Source organism: Brachycentrus maculatus, unplaced genomic scaffold (genome assembly GCF_059751285.1).
Source record: "Brachycentrus maculatus isolate JH-2025_06_01 unplaced genomic scaffold, ASM5975128v1 h1tg000110l, whole genome shotgun sequence".
NCBI lineage: Eukaryota > Metazoa > Arthropoda > Insecta > Trichoptera > Brachycentridae > Brachycentrus > Brachycentrus maculatus.
The window spans coordinates 903550-921235 of NW_028280863.1; the positions used below are offsets into that span (position 1 = coordinate 903550).

Sequence of the window (17686 nt, forward strand, 5' to 3'; positions counted from 1 at the left end):
AGCGAATCTAAAACATTGGCCAATATCGTTTATAAAAATTAAAAAGAGTAAGGGCCCCAAGTGTGATCCTTGTGGTACTCCAGAGGGTACGCTTACAACCTCTGAGACAAACCCATTTATTGCCACAGACTGGAGTCGGTCACTAAGGTAGGAAACCAACCAACTATAGAGATCACCATGGATACCCAAACTCGACAGTTTAGTTAATAGTATCTTGTGTACAACGCTATCAAAAGCTTTGGAATAGTCTGTGTAAATTGCGTCTATTTGGTTTCTTTTGTCCATTGCCCCTAACACAAACTCCAAAAAAACCATGAGATTAGATGTCACAGATTTACATTTTACAAAGCCATGTTGATTCTCTATAATTGAGCCCTTAACAGCGCTATATAATTGATTGTAAATAATTTTTTCAAAAATTTTACTCATAATACAAAGTTTAGAGATAGGGCGATAATTTTTGATGTCGTTTTTTGAACCAGATTTAAATATTGGAGTTATGTTTGCACATTTTCTTAGGTCTGGAAATACTCCTTCGTTTAACGAAACTTTAAAAAGCAATAAAAGAGGTTTTGCAATCTCGTAGCAACACATTTTTATAAAATATGAAGGAATATTGTCACTTCCTCCACTTGCATTGTTAGAAAGATTTTTAATATTACTAATAATCATTTTTAAAGAGACGGAGATAGTAGATATTGATATAACCTCATTGTTTATTTGTAAATTTGTATAAGGTAAGGGTAAACTAGGGATATGATGATTGAATGAAGAAACAAAATGTTCGGAAAAGAGCTCACATATTTCCTTGGGATCATCTGCTATACTGTCACCATGTGTCATGGTTTGCGGCAAACCCTTATTTTTACGCTTGTTTTTAACAAAATTCCAAAATTGTTTAGGATCTTGGCTTATTTTTGACTCGGCATTATTAACAAAAATTTTAAAGCAGTTCTTGGCCATTCTTTTTTGTCTTGCGCGTAAAATATCAAAATCAAATTTATCAAGAGGATTGTTAAATTTCTTCCATTTTCTAAATACTTTTAGTTTTTCTCTGGATAATTTAATCAAAGCAGGGCTATACCACACTGGATAAGAATTATGTTCATTGCACTCTCTCGTGGGAACATTAATAGCTATAATTTCCCTTAAATGACAGTAAAAAAATTCTACGGCCTTATTGGTTGAGAGGTTCAAAAATTCACTGTTCCAATCAATATTCCTCGTGCATTCATTAATGATGTTATAATCGGCTTTTCTAAACAATTGAATTGTACGGGATTGCCTTGGCATTGGAGTATAAACCAAAGGTTCTATATCGATAAGTAGAGCTTTATGATGACGACATTCGGGGATTAGAGTTTGAGAAGAATTAGTGACGATTAATTTTAGAGAGCTTAAAGCAAGATCTAGGTATTTATTATTACTATTTGGTATTGAACAGTATTGAGATAAACCAGTAAATGACAAAGTATCTGAAAATTTTGATATAATTGATTGATCACTATTCAAAATAGACATAATTCCATCGACACTTTGATACCATGAAACTTGGGGCAAGTTAAAATCGCCTATAATAATAAATTCTTCATTAGGATGCGCGGTTCTAAGTTAACTTAGTCTATCAAAAAAATTGTAAGTGTTTAATAAGTGGTTTCCTCCTGGTGGAATATAGACACAGCATAAATTAATTTTAACATTATTGTTTACTGTTAACGTAATCCAAACGTCTTCAGCTGAAGATTCCCAGGAAATTTGATGGTAAACTTTGTATTCCTTCTTCAATACAATCATCACACCTCCACCACGTCTAGAGTTCTCTCGATCCCGTCTGTAAACCTGATAACGGTCATCGAATAGTTCAGAGTTATTAATACTTTCAAGAAGCCATGTTTCCGTTATAAGGATCACGTCATAGTCGTTGATAGTTACATTGAGGTAAAATTCATTAGTTTTCGAACGCAGACCAGTAACATTCTGGTAATAAGTCTTTATTTGAGCTTTGGTCCTGTTTTACTATCTAGATTAAATCTACAATATGTGAGACAGAAATTTAAAAAAGTGTAGAAATTGAGAAAAGTATTCAATACAAATGAAAAGAATTTTGAAGAAATTATAAAAAAATATTTTGCAAAACTACAATATGTGAGACAGAAATTGAAAAAAATGTAAAAATTGAGAAAAATATTCAATAAAAATGGAAAGAATTTTGAAGAAATTATAAAAAAATGTTTTGTAATACAGAGTCCGCCATCACTGGAATAATAGGACTAGTTTCACTCTTACGAACAAGCACCTGGCCATATTTCACCCAGGCAAATCTGTAGTTTTTTGTTTTGCAAATACTGCGAACTTCTTTGAAGAGGGCGCGGGTTGTTGAAGTCAGGTGTTCGTTTACAAAAATCCTAGTATCTCCAGGAAGAGCAAGGTCCCCAGAGGTTATATCCTTTTTCTTCTTAGCTGCTGCCAGGACATGGTCGCGAGTTTTCTGTGAGGCGAATTTAATAATGATAGGCCTGGTGAAACTAGGGCGGTTTTTAGGTATTTCCTTTACACGCACCCTGTTAGCAGAAATAATGTCTGACGAAGTTATTTTCGAGCCTATCTTTCCGGCAAGCATTTCTATTATTCTTGGAAGATTTTCATTATTTTTCTCTGGAATACCAATAATTTCAATATTTTTGTTTAAATTAGTTTGTTCCGATTGCTCCAACTTCCTTTTCATCGAGGTTATTGTATTCTCTAATATTACGACGCGACTCTTGATACTATCGACGTCCTTATACTTTTCGTCGAGAATCAAGACTTTGCTTGTTACGTCTTCTAATTTGGCATGGTAGTATTCTATGCTAGATTTAATTTCTTTCATTTCAGCAAAGATTTTTTTCATCTCTCCCATAAGTTCATTTTTTATATTTAATATATATGGATATAACGAGGAAACATTGGTTGACATTTTGGTTCATGATTTTCTCCATAAATGTATTCACAGTTTTAACAAGCAACTTCTCGGGAGCAAAAAGAGATGATCTTTTTTTAAATGTTGTAAATATTAGAATATTTTAACATTTTCGACCTTAAGCAATAAAACCCGACAGGGCAATTAGACCGATGCCGCCGGTATCAGATTAAGTTTATGACAATAAGTTCTAAATTGGTGTTTTCACTGACAATTTAAAAAAGGTTTCACGCACATGGGTTTAAATTGCATGTTTCAAATTGCAAGCTTATTCATGTCTATAGGGACCTACTTTATTACAATAAATAACTTTTTTATAGGCTATGAATGTCATGCTTATTTTGGGAATTTTTACTATAGTTTCCATATTTTATATGTTCTATGCTTACTATGGACATTGCATAATTACATTACGAGGTGGTGAATGTCAAATCATTTCTAGAGCAGGTCAGTTAAAAACAAAGCTTCGAATTATCAACATATCTACTCATAATTTCAAGTTTCAATTGCGACATATTGTGTTTTGTGACCATTTTATATTTAAAAAAAAATCTTTTCTCGGATATAACAAGTAACGGTTATAATGAGCAAATTTAGTTGGCCCCTTCATCCTCGTTATAACCGCGTTCGACTGTAGTTTAAAGCTATACTTTCGCTTTTTGTCGATGTATTCCTGTGAAACCAATATTTTGGTCTTTTTTTTATGTTATTATAATGTTATAGAAGTAAAGAGCCATTCATTGGTTTTTTAATTGAGTTTATTACATAGACTGTTAACAATACATGTTTATAAAAATAAAAGTGTTATAAAGTAATAATGGAAATTTTGTATTGCATATTTATATAATGCAATTTTTGTATTACATATTTATTTACTGTAATTTTTCAAAAATACTACCTCGAGGACGCTTTTATTAACCTGTGTGAACTGACGCCCGAGGTAACTTTTACTCACTGGTTTTAACATTATTTCTACCAACTTTCCAAAACCATGGATATGCTAGATGGTGCATTATTAATATTTATCCAAGTTATGAAAATTCGAAAAGCAAATTTTCCAAATAAAAGTTATAAATTAAATTATTGATATTTTGGATTTTTATAAATTCAAAGACAATCTTAAAAATCCATTTAAATATAGAGTATGCTAAATCCGATATTCTTCCTGAGCGAAAATATCTCGATAAAATAGAATGTGCAATTTAATTAGCTTTACAATCCGGGCAGTAAATTGTCTCATGTTTATTTTATTTATTTATTTATTTAAGGCATTACTGCCTTTTACAAAAAATTATAAAGCGTGTGTTTTTAACATATGCAAACTGGTGGTTTCGAGCATTTTAGGAGGAAATAAATATTTTCTCCTATATATTTTTATAAATGTTTTAATACATCAAAATATAATAAATAATATATATTGAACACAAAAAGTATAATACAATTAATTTTTACAGCTATAAACATAAGAAAATAATTTAAAATAAAATAGTTTTTTTAGCAAAAATGAGAACTTTGTACAATGTTGATATTCATTTGTTACTTACCTTCAGTATATGTATATATTTTAACACATTATAAAATACCCATGTGACTTAGAATATGTATATTATTTACTACATACATTTTACAAAGTATTCTTTTTTAAACACTGACAATTTTTTTTTAAAGCAGAAATTGAAAAAACATGTTTATCATAAACAATGGAAACAGTATACATATATACACTTTAATTATACGAAATTCAGTTTATATTTCACATTCTGAATCGCCTTTTTTGAGAAAAGATGTGTTAATTTGAATGTTTTCTGGTACTTTTAATAAACTAAGTACGTCTTTTGAAAGCGGACCACTATCCATTGCAGTTTTCGCATACTCAATATTACAGGGTCAGATAAAACCAACAATCTATTTAATAAATTGGTATTGGGATGTACACGGGAAGTTTTTCGAGTATGGAATTCCCGAAATCTTTTCAAATCCTTTTGTCGTGACTCTTGCACGTCTTCCGACAGTTGACCGATAAGGATAAGTAAATGATAAGTAAAGGATAAGTATAAGATAAATGATACCATGAATAAGGATTTTGTGCACTGATGCTGGCATGTCGTACCAGTTATACAGTTCCACTTAGAGTTTAGCTGTTTCATGTGCACATATGTCAAATTCACTGGTATTTATGTGAAACCCACTTGAGAGTGCACTCAAAACAACTCCGAATCTTTTGATCAAATTTACGTCAATCCCAGTAATATGTATCAGCAGGCTTTCCAGGGCCTTTAAAAAACGTCTAGCAGTATTTCCATCCTTACTGTTCCCTCCACCTTGTTTTGGAACATCTACTACTAGACCCATTAGAACCTCCAAGTTATCATCTGTTTTCTCCTGGCTAAATTATCTTTAGCTTCTTTACCTCGTACTTGCCATTTTTTTATTTCTAAGCAATATGAAATATGTAAAAGGCACTCGAAGAATCGAGTTTGTGCGTGCAAAGTCGATAATCCGAACTCCTCTGATGCAGGATTGATTACATGGCCTTGCAATCGCCGTCGTCAAAATGTTCATTTCTTTGGGTGTAGCACCACATATGTAACACGTTTGGGGAGAATTATTCTCCATAATAGAATTACAAACTTTCCCGTTTACCATTGTTTTAGTTAAAATATGGTTAATAAATACATTCTTGTTTTGTAGTATAAAATGTATTGGCTCTAATTCTTGTATTAGTGATTTGATGTACTCGAACTCCTGTCGGGTTTCTTTCGTAAAAGTAAACCTTATAGGTCTACAAAATTTGTTGGATGAAGTTTTATTATTTTTCCAGAAAATTTTTTTTTCAAGTACTTTTTCATAAAAAGGTTCAAGGGGGACTAGAGACGTCATTAATATGTCAGAATTCCCATATTGTTTATTAGAATATAAATATTGTTTATAAATACTATGCCGCCCACTCCCATCGGTACCCCATTTATATATCATAGTCATTGAGTGGACATTATCTTTAATTAGACTTTGAAATAATACCTCTTCTTGCACTACTGCTATCCGCTGAATGGTAAGGTCAAGTAAGGGCTGCAATTTTATTTCAGCCACAGTATCTGTAATAACGATTGATTCTCTTTCCGGATAACAACATTGTTTTGCCTTGAGAACAGCTTCATAACTTGGATTTATTTAAACATCATCATTTGTTTTTGAGTGATCAATTTTGACCAGTATTCCAATAATAATATTTTTATCATCAATATTTTTGGCGGACTGTATGGTCGATGGTGTATTGTGAATAATATTTTTTTTCGCTTTGTTTTCTATCCTCAAGTTCAGTAATTGCTTCACATATATCCGACAGCATGGGTATTGCAAATTGCCTTAATGCAAGCTGAACATGAAAATTTGGTTTCTCATCAGATTTACATGGACAAAATTTACATCTTTGTCACTTATATTGGCATTTGCTACTGTTCACGACACTTTCCAATTTGATGTTATCTGTATTTCTAGTTTTATCAAATATGAAACTATCTAGCTGCTGGCGATGAAATTTAAATCCACTGTTTTTTCTTTTATCGACATTTTCAGCCATTAATTCTTTCCCCAATTCTCTAATAAATCTCTTCTTGCGAGCACTCTTTTTTTCGCCAGGTAGGATATTTCATTACCCACAGTAGGGTTTTGGGTTCTAGAATTAATGCAAATAAAACTTTACATTTTAGAAAAATAAAAATAAGTTTATTTCAACTCTTGGCTATCTAGCTGTTGCAAGAAAAAATACATATAAAAATAAAAAAGAAAAAAAGTAGTTTTTACTAACTTTTACCAATTACAACATTTATTTATTTATTTATTTATTGTAAGGCCAACAGACAATTTAGTATAACATAAATATACATTCAATTAAGTAATATTTGTAATGTCCAATTACAGGCTTTAACATAATTGTTACAAATAAGTAAGGTACCTTTTTGTTTCTGTGCGCATACATACCAATGTTCATAATTACATGTAGAAATGCATACACCATTCACTGGTATGATAGTGCCTTAAATGAAAAGTAGTGTAACTTATTTTTTCCATAAACATAATTAAATTAAATTTCATGAACGTGATATGCATGCGCATGCGCACATAGGTACACGGTACACATACATATATATATACAAATAAGCAATAATAATTACATACTATTTTCAAGATTAAAGGATTCTTCAATTTCTTTCTTAAAGGATTGTAGTGTAATATTGAATATATCTGTATTCTCATATTTATTATTAATTAAATAACAGGTTCTGTTAATGAAAGAATTTTGATATGACTTGGTATTACATTTCGGAACGTGAACAATACTTTTGTTTCTTGTCTGGGTCCCAGGAACCCTAAACCCAATCTGTGACAAAAGCTGTGGACAGTCAACAAGATTATTAATGATTTTGTAAATATATATAATATCGGCCATGCTTCGTCGGAATTTAAGTGATTTTAGGTTAAGTTTAGTAATAAAGTCACTTGCTTCACTTTCTGGAACTTTCATCGCAAATTTACAGTATGATATAAATTTTGATTGAATAGATTCAACTCGAACGATGTATTTTTTATATTGAGGGTTCCAAACGGGGGAAGCAAATTCCAAATGGCTCCTTACGTAAGTATAATACAATAATCTAAGAGTATGTATATTGGTGAATTCTTTGCCTAAACGAAACAGGAAGCCCAACATTTGATAAGCTTTTTTGACAATCGAGTCGACGTGAGCTTCAAAAGTTAATTTAGAGTCCAATATAACACCGAGATCGCGGATCTCGGTGACTCTAGAGAGAATATGATTATCTAGCTTATAATTGTGATTAATTTTAAGTTTGTTTCTAGAAAATGTCAACACAAAAGCATTTGTTAGTATTTAATTTTAAATGGTTAAGTTTGCAGTATTCGCTAAGTCTCTCGAGGTCACTTTGGAGTTTAATACAGTCTTGTAGTGAATTAATTTCAAAATATATTTTCATGTCATCGGCAAAGAGCAAAAAATCAGCGAATCTAAAACATTGGCCAATATCGTTTATAAAAATTAAAAATTAACATATAATTAAAAATGTAAAAAAAGTCAATGCACTCGTGCACACCCTGCAGCCCAAGCAAGAGGGTGTGCATCAGTGCGCAAACAGTATATGGTGCGATAATCAAAGACAAAGATCACAAATATAATCTCCAGATCCCAAATAACTAGTGCATCTATGGTGCCACCATTCCTGGCATATTTTGCACTGAATCCAGTCCTCAACCATAGGCTCCTTATATATTTCTCCACATCCTGGGCATTTCCAGATCTTCTTTGGAGCTTGCTGAGGTTTTTCAAACAGTTTTTTTAAAGGCGCAGCTTTCTACTTCGTTTTAGTATTTTTACTTGCTTCATCTTCTTCTAATTTATGTTTGTATGGAGAACTGCTAAGAATTTCTGATTTTTTTGCTCTCTTCGATGTAGCCCTCAGAACAGATGACTTTGGTAAAGGAGAAAGGTTTGTGAGAGCAACATAAGAAGTTAAAGGTATGGCCGGCTGGGATGACAACTGTGTCAAACCTGTAGAAACAATTTTTCCTGCCCGCTCTAAAAGCTCAGTTTCTATTGGAAGAAGCGATCTTTCCGGCGGTCCAGACTGCAGTGAGTCCAGTAATATAGTGGTAGTAAAAATGGGTGAAGTTATCTGTTGAGTAGGCCCAGCTAAATTCGTTTCTGTAACAAGAGGTCTCTCTGTGACAGTACTACTAAGAAACTGCTCATCCGAGAAGAGGTTATTGTTAAATGGACATATTCCTGTTACTCTGAACCCTTCAGTAGCATCAGTCATTGTAGCTGCTCTGGCATATGCAGGTGTAAATGTCGTTGCGATTTGATGAGTTGTGATTACTCTTCCTGGGTGATTTCTCATCCAATTTTCACATTCTACATGATCAATGCACAAGTTAGTGAGTATGTTTGGGCGGGTAGAGGTGTTTATATATGATAAATAGCCTACCGTGTATAGGAGATTTAGGTACTCATTAGCTAACGGATTTAAAACAGAATTTAAAATATTTATGTTGATATCTCCAGCAATAAAAGAAAAATCAATATTTTTTTATCAACCTCCTCTATTATAAATTTCAGTTCAGAAATGAAAGATTTTACATCTAGTGAAGGAGAGCGGTATATGGCAATTATTGAATATGTTTTTTTGTTCATAGTGAAGCATATGTTTATTGAGTTTGAGTAGTTTGAATCGAATGCAGTTATATTAATATTAAAAATAGAATGAATATTATAGAAAATGGAAATACCATCGTGCGATGTATGTTTCGAGGGCACTGAAAAAAATTAATATCCGGGAATACAGAATGGGATACAATCCCTCAGTTGCGTTTCAGTGAGTATTAAAATTATTTGTTGAGTTTTATCGCATTTAAAAGGATACAAAATTCATCAAATTTTTTTCTTATTCCTCTTATATTGGAATTCATGATGTTGAAGCTGTTTCCTTGTAAGTATGCATTGAGTTGCTGAATATTGTCACATATTTCCGTCCGAATATGGTTGTGATGCTGCATCGCAGTGGCGGGTTCCGATGTAGATGAGAAATTATGTTTTTGTCCGCAGTGAAGCGGGATATCGTTGGGGTCCTTAATATATAGAATGGGCGAGTCTGAAGTTTTCCTGATAAGGACGTTGCCATTCTTCGTCCAGAAATATTTGTATCCAAGGGGTTTTGTGGTTTTTGCCAACCAGAGTAGATGCTTGTTAGTGGTCGTTAATTTTTCGTTGATGTATATTTTATCCAGAGTCAGAAATGTTTAAATCTTTTGACGAAATATTTCTCTTATTTTTTTTTGACTCATCACCTTATTCTTAGCCTCTTTTGTATTAAACTTCACAGTTACTTCTTGGTGGGATTAGAGTTTATGTTAATAAAATTATTGTCATTTGATATATCACTACAGTCAAGTTTATTTAATTAAAGCTTGACCGCAGATTTGGGGTTTTCATTTTTTTAATTGCTATTCCTTGAACTTTAATTGTTGTTTCAAGTGAGTTTTGTTCAATTTTGTTTATCAAAGTTTTTAGTTTTCTAACTTCTTTTTAAATTTGGATTCCATTTTTATTCTCGCTTGTTCATAGTCGATTTTTTTTGAGCAGAAATCAACAGATTTGCTCATTTCAGTCAACTCGTATTTTTAATTTTTTTTCATTTCACTTATTCTTTTTATCAATTCTTCTTCATTTTTTTTGAATTCTAGAAATTTTTTGTCTATATACTCGAACAATTTTGTTTCAGAAGATGCTCGGGTTGACATTGTTATTATTTATATTAATTTATTATAAGAAATTTTACTTGTAAACAACTTACAACTTAGCGGTCTCTGTTGGTAATTTTATGAAATAATACTTGATTGTGAGCTTGGCTAACTCTTATTCGAAAGGTTGATATCTCGATTAAATGTCAATAATATATACATTAATACTTAGATAAGCTAGTAATGAGACATCTGCAGATATTTTAAATAAAATATTGATTTACAACAATAAAATTTGTTTCAGTTTTAAAGATTAATAAATTTGAAAGAAAGTATTTAAAACGAACCATTCGAACAACCACTTTATTATAAAGAAACACAATACAGGGCTTTGTATTAACTCACTTTTCAAGATTCCTGATGATTACTTTTTACTCAAATAATATAAATTTTGTCAGGAGTATACGAAACACAGTTGCTATGACAGAAGGTACGGTTACTGACAATTAATTCTTGCTGTCACACGATTTATACGTATGTAATATTTATTTCAATTCATTCTCTGTCAATATTACCTTACGTAAGTACCTACTTTGAATACTAATACTTCTCTATTTGATTCTTAATAGGAAAGAGTGATTACCTACTTTAAAAAAAAGTTTTCATTCAGTGTTTATTAAAGATGACATTTTAAACTCCCACATGCTTACAGTTTCGTATGCAGTTTTTTTTATGGTTAAAATACTTTCCACGCATTGTAATGCAATTGTTTTAATACAGTGACCTCCGCGAGGATGTAATGAAGATATTTTGAAAGTTTCAAACATTTCCAATGCTTAATATAGCAATGCATCAAATACGAACAGACGGGACATTTTTATATATATAGATAACTGGTTACAGAGTTTTATCTAGAAATTATATATTTATATGAAAGCGTCTGCCTCGTGGCATAGGTGGAAACTTCTACGTATGGGCGAATCTTCCCTCTTGGGGTGAGTAACATGACTGACGCTCACTCGTCGCTTGTCGTTTGTGCTGCGCGGTGCTCCTCTCTTCTCGCCCCCACATCTACCCTCCTTTCCAGTGAGCCTATTTGAGACTCGCGATATTGGAGATTTTGGTAAGGGTTTGGCAGCTTCCAAATCTGCTGTGACCTTGGCTGCCACGGCTCTCCTCAGGGCTCAACGGAAATGGCGGTACACTATCCACCCCGCTATAGTAAGGGTGATGGCAGTCAACCACGCCAGTATCATCAGCTGGATGTGGTTGGTCTGCATTGGTTGTTGTTGCGGTTATCTTGTGATTAATTTTTTCTTTTAACAAAACCTTTTCTGACGCTGGTCATACTTTTGGCTGTCTATTGAAATGGACACAATTTTACTGAGAGGAATATGATTTTATCCATACACTCCACCACAGCGTTTGCAATATCTTCTCCACGTGTCTGACCTTTGACTGGCAATCATTCTAAAAGTTATTCTTTAAAAACTTAGTGAGAAATAAATCTTAAAAAAAGCGAAACATTGAAAGCGCTTATGTCACAAGACTCGTCAACTGCTATTGATAAAGCTGAAACCAATTTGTAAAGTGCAACAGATATAATAGACAGAATTAATTAAAGAGGTATGTGAAATAATAGTAAAAAATTGAGAGAAAAAATAGTGAAATGCTGGATATACTTCAGTATTGCTGATTTTCATAAATATAATATGTCGCACAATTATACGAGTGATTAAGATAGTTTTACAAATATGTGAAATATAAATGAATAATAAATAAAATGTGAAGTAAATAATCATTCTAATGTCATCATAATAATAAATATTGTGTTTAATATATAATATTGAGTCAGTGATAATGTGATGGAAAAAAATAAGTAACAATGAGCAACAATGTATAACAAAGACAAATAGAAAGTAGTAATAATTAAACACAAAAACAAGTGTAAAATGATTATTAAAAGTAAATTATCCACGATTGGTAGTTTCATTAATTTAAAAACAATAAAAATAAAAAGAGATTTCTCTATGAGAGTTTATCCAAATCCTTAATGTCTGAGATGAGTTTAAAATTAGAATTGTCATCTCGGCGCATATAAATATTACCATTTCTAATCCAGCAGTACTTAAAATTAGTAGATTTGGCTATTTGACGTGCGGCTAAGAATATCTGTTTATTGTCCTTCGAAAGGTGCCCCTGGATGAAGACTGGTTGAGTGGCTGAAGAGATGCCTAAATGGGAAGCATTTAATTTGATGGTCGGGTTCTTCTTATTAAAGTTTCTGACTGCGTCCAACACAGAATCACGAATCCTGGGCGTGGAGAGTGAAAAGATGATATTTCTAGGGCGGTCACTGTCTTTCATTTTAGGAACCCGGCTACAGGTGACAATGTTTCCTTCGTTGTACGGAAGATTAAGGGTTTTGCATACGGAAGTGAATATATTTTGTAGGTTTTCGGTCTTCCGTTACGGTACCATTTGTAACTCGATATTCCTGTTTCTCTGTCTCTGTTCGGATTTATTAAACTTTGACTTGAGGTCCGTTAAATTAGATTTTACTTGAGAGTAATCATTATTGAGTAAATTAAATTTTTCCTCCAGACTGTTATTCTTTTTTTATGGCCTCATCATATTTGTCCGACGACTGAATAGAGGTAGCTAAAACATTTAATTTATCCGTGAATTCACCTCGGATTTTCAGAAATTCATTTTGAATGGTTGAGTGAATGATTTTAGTAAAGTCCTTAAACCTGTCCGCTATCCGCTGCATGTCTTTTTGAAGAGATGAGATGGCGTTGGCTAGCTCTAAGTCGGCTGAGTCCTGAGTCTTCGTCATTTCTCTTTTTGGGGGCATCTCGATAGGTAGTAGAATATTATAGATAATAATACTTGCAGCAGTTAAATGCTTGTAAATATATGGTTAAAAGTTGATATTGCTCAAAAACTCTTAAAAATATGTAATTATTTGTTTATTTTCACGAGAGTTTGATATATTTTGACACTTCACAATAAATGTTGTTGTTGCAATTGATGTGGGGATACCTCCAAAATATATTACAAAGAAGCGGATTTCTTTGATTTGTTTTAAATTTTATTTTAATAGTTTCTTCAAAGTTTAAATTAAGTTTATTTAGGATTTTGAGGGAGTCCAATACCTCCTCGTTTTTAACTTCCTTAATTATACCTTTGATGATACTAAGCGGGGATAGTTGTTTTCCTTCAGAAATGATTACTTTATGTTTTAGACCCCTTTTTAACTCTTCGGAAAATTTATTTTTGTCCTCTATTGAGGGCATTGAAATTACATACTTATTTGATGACATTTTTCGTATTCCTGAAACTCCAATACCCAACGAACGGACATCAATAGTTTTTTTAATGATCTTATACAACTCTTGGCCTTTGAATTGGGGGTCATCAAAACTTACAATTTAGGAATGGTTCTGATTTAAATTCTTTGCGGTTATACCCGCATAAGAAGTGTCCCTTAAATCCATTTTATTGAGAGTCCTTCTATGGATTTTTGTAGGCCCTCAATTGATGATGCGGATGTGCATACGGCGACTAAATGCTCAAAAAGTCCGTTTACAATATCTGTCATGGTCCCTTTTTGTTCTTTACTCAAAATATTACAGGTTAAAGTTTCTTTAAATATCTTCACTAGACCCCGTGCTTCGATTAACCTTTCATTTGAATTTATTGAATTTAGAGACATTTCCATACAATACTTCAGAGAGTGAAGAATGCTATTAGTAAATGATGTAGGTACTTGCTTCTGCCAGTCAACTGTCACAAGCGCAGGCGTAGTACGCCGCCTTCTGATTGGCCGATGTTTTCGGTTGACAGTTCGTGTGGCAGCAAAATTTAGATATTTGAAATGATTTTAAATTGTAAATAAACAATTTATACTGGACTGGTACTATAAATTAATACACCCACTTTGCAGAAAAACACATAAATATTGACTTTCACATAACACCAGATGCGTTAATAAACTTTTCACTAGTGTATTTTAATTTTAAGAAGACACGACAACAAAACAAACCGTCTCAAAACAAAACAATTGAATAACCATCATTGATCTCGGTTTATCATTGATCTCGGTCCAGACCTGCTGTTGGATGCCACATTGATGCCGACTCTTGAATTACAGTCTCCAATCATGAGGACACGGTCTTTTTTCGGGACTGTGGATATGGCAGAGCGCAAAGAGTCATAGAAAATTTCAGAAATTGGTTTCCATTTTACGAAGCTATGCCGCTTTGTCTGTCATTATAAGTGCCATACAAGTTAGTAGCGGATTGTTACGTTTTTCTGCTCATACCTTACTATTTGTCTATCTGTTTATGGCTTTTTGGAGTTTTTTTTTTCATTATCATTACTGCCGCTGCTAAGAATTTTCTCAATAACTCTTGAATACCTGTTGACACACATTAGTATTTGAATACCCCGTTTTGTTGGATTATTCGGATTGTATGTAATGAAGCACTTCTCCCCATGAAATTTAATTTAGATTCGTCAACAAATATTTCTCTTCCGGTAAGGTATTTCAGAATCATTCATCTGAATGCTTTATATCATCTTCATATACAAATATAACTTGGTCAATTTGATTTTGAAGACTGTTTCTTGGTAACTAACATCTTTGTTGTTATGTAAATGTAGCGTTCAATATATTTGAGAGAAATCCATTTTTTTTCATAGAACATCATATTAGGACGAGCAAATGAGGATACTTTTCCATGTTGTGAGTGGTATTTGGATTTACACTCAATAACACAGCAACACCTTCCCATCTTATTCTTGTAAATCACCTGAAATTAAAAAAGGTATAAGTAGAAAGCTACATTTGGTCTAATTGAAATACAACTGTAACATTAATTGTAATACGATTGTAATACTAATTGTGATACTGGTGTAGTATAAAGTGTAGGCTACTACAGCCTAGTTCTCATGTTCGATTCTTGATAGTGTCTTCTTACTATAATAATTCAATATTTTACCATGGGTTATTATCAAGATTAATGCTTATTATCTACTACTATCATCTCACCCTTTCTTTGCAGAGGTAAACAAAGAGAATGAATAACATACTCGACTATAATACTATAAATTCTTATGGATTGTTCTTTACTGTAAACATATGTTATTAATTTGTATACAATATATATGTATCATGTTAAATTCTTTAATAAATACATAGTTTAAAAAACTAATTTGTTTTTTTATTTTATTGTACTTAATGTAATTATTGGCCTCCAAAAAATATATTTTAGTATTCGCTGTATTTGTATAGATTCCCCAGTTCCATTTGAGTGATTTCAAGGTCAAGATTTATCATAATGATGAGGCATAAAATCACAAAGGATATAAGTATTTGTTTCTAAGCTTTCTAGGTCGCCAGGATACCACTGTCTTATTTACTAGATTAATTCTAAAAATCTATTTGATGAAAATAACAGTAAATATGAGGTAAACTATCGTAAATCCAAAACGACAAATCGCTCACTGCTTTCAAGAACGTCATAAATCAAAAAAACTTGATTTTTCAGGAGAACGTTTTTAACGTTTCAAAATATAACACAATGTATTGAAAATGAATATCAAGCCACTTATTGAACTTTTTACTGTGCAACAGATCTTTTTAGGTAAAACCTGAAGGTTTTTTCTGCATTTGAAAAATATTTAGTATATATAAAAAAATAATTAAACAATACCTTTTCTTCATAATGCAAAAACAGCACATTCTGCCCTGTAGCGGGTAATTATTAAGTTAAAAATATGCCGCTTTTGCTGGGATATAGTACATTTTTAGGGCATTCCGAAAACATGCACAACTCAAAATTGACGATTTTTGATTTATGACGTTCTTGAAAGGAATGAGCGAAATGTTGTGGAGAGATAAAACTATTGGACATAATATTATGTTTACTTTGCTAAATGTTTGATGTTTTCTATTTACAATTGTTGAGTACACATTCTCTTTTTATGCGATAAATACATTCCACGGGGAGTCGTATAAAAAAAATTCGCTTAAAAAAAGACTGGAAGTAAAAAGGAAAAAAAAAGGAAAGGGAAGAAAAAAAGACACTCAAAACCATCTCAAGAACATAACAATTACATGTCGCTCAAATTTAGGGACATCAAACACTGTTGTTTGAAATGAGTGAAACCAGTGCTAAGTATATCTATGTGACCTATCATACCGTTTGCGAGAAGTTGGATTCCAAGCATGGGTATCTACCCATGCTTGGAATCCAACTTCTGTAAGAAGTAATTTGTTTTGGTTTTACAACAATAAAACAGTGAGTAGTTGAGTGTATTTCTGTTAGATACTCGAATGTTTACGAGTTGCAGGAGCTGAGAACAATTTATGAAAGAATTTAATATTTTAAATAAAAATAGTTGGTCGTTTAGTTTTCTTCTATTTTCTAGAGTTTGAATACTAAGATAGGATATATTATTTTGAGAAATAAAAAGACTTTGTGTTTTGATCCACTCACATATGAGATGTCTTAACAATAACAACTTTTTGGAATTCGCGGACCACATCTTTTCGAATAATCATTCATTCAATTTTGAAGATGGGATGGAAATTTTACATTTTAATAATACAACTAATAAAATTAATAATTTGGAAGTTTTAGAAATAAAAAAAGCTGTTAAACAGAAATTAAATATAATTAACAATCAAATAAACAAGTCAAAGTCCCATTTTTAATATTTTTCCCATAAAATCAAACCCAACCTAAACACATTTATCCCCTCCCTTGCTCTTACCCCTCCGTAAAACACCATTACCCCCACCCCTATCCTTATCATAACCCAATAACTTGTACACTGTTTCTTTTATACACATATATATATATATATATATATATATATATATATATATATATATATATATATATATATATATATATATATATATATATATATATATATATATATATATATATATATATATATATATATATGTTTAGTCATAAATTAAGCCCTGAAGAGGGCAACAGTTTGTCGCCGAAACTAGTTGGTTAATAAAAATGTGAGTGGATCAAAACACAAAGTCCTTTTATTTCTCAAAATAATATATCAATATGATCCACAAAGTTAATGCTTTCAATATTCAAAACTAAGATAGGATATTAAATTTGAATAATTTATACATTCCACTGGAATATTTAATTTGAAACTGATGAAATGCAGGAATTTATGCTGTATTTTCTTGATATTTTTTGTACATGAACTTTATAATAATAACTTTATATGTTACAAAGTATATTTTTTTGGTAACATTCTTCTGAATATTTCTGAGTTTATTTAAGTACCTGGTCCGCCTCTGCAGCGTAGTGGTTAGCACATTTCGCTCACTCCTTTCAAGAACGTCATAAATAAAAAATCGTCAATTTTCAGTTGTGCATGTATTCGGAATGCCCAGAAAATGTACTATAACCTAGTAAAAGAGGCATA

General features: G+C 31.9%; 1 protein-coding gene across 1 annotated transcript; it reads right to left on the bottom strand.

The window, feature by feature from the left end:
• Positions 1-9226: 9226 nt before the first annotated feature.
• Positions 9227-12729, bottom strand: LOC148310043 (uncharacterized). Its single transcript, XM_088259122.1, has 3 exons — positions 12247-12729; positions 11184-11396; positions 9227-9768 (listed from the first exon to the last, which is right to left on the bottom strand). Exons 1-3 carry the CDS (start codon positions 12578-12580, stop codon positions 9362-9364), a joined length of 954 nt encoding a protein of 317 aa, XP_088115248.1. The 5' UTR covers positions 12581-12729; the 3' UTR covers positions 9227-9361.
• Positions 12730-17686: the final 4957 nt, after the last annotated feature.

Bases quoted from the DNA above. Each gene is read 5' to 3' on its own strand.
- LOC148310043 (XM_088259122.1), bottom strand. From the start codon at position 12,580: ATGAAAGACAGTGACCGCCCTAGAAATATCATCTTTTCACTCTCCACG. The intron at 11,397-12,246 runs CATAGAGAAATC...ATTTCCGTTGAG, and splicing joins TAAGGATTTGGATAAACTCT to CCCTGAGGAGAGCCGTGGCA. The intron at 9,769-11,183 runs GTAGAAGTTTCC...AGATTTAAACAT, and splicing joins GAGGGAAGATTCGCCCATAC to TTCTGACTCTGGATAAAATA.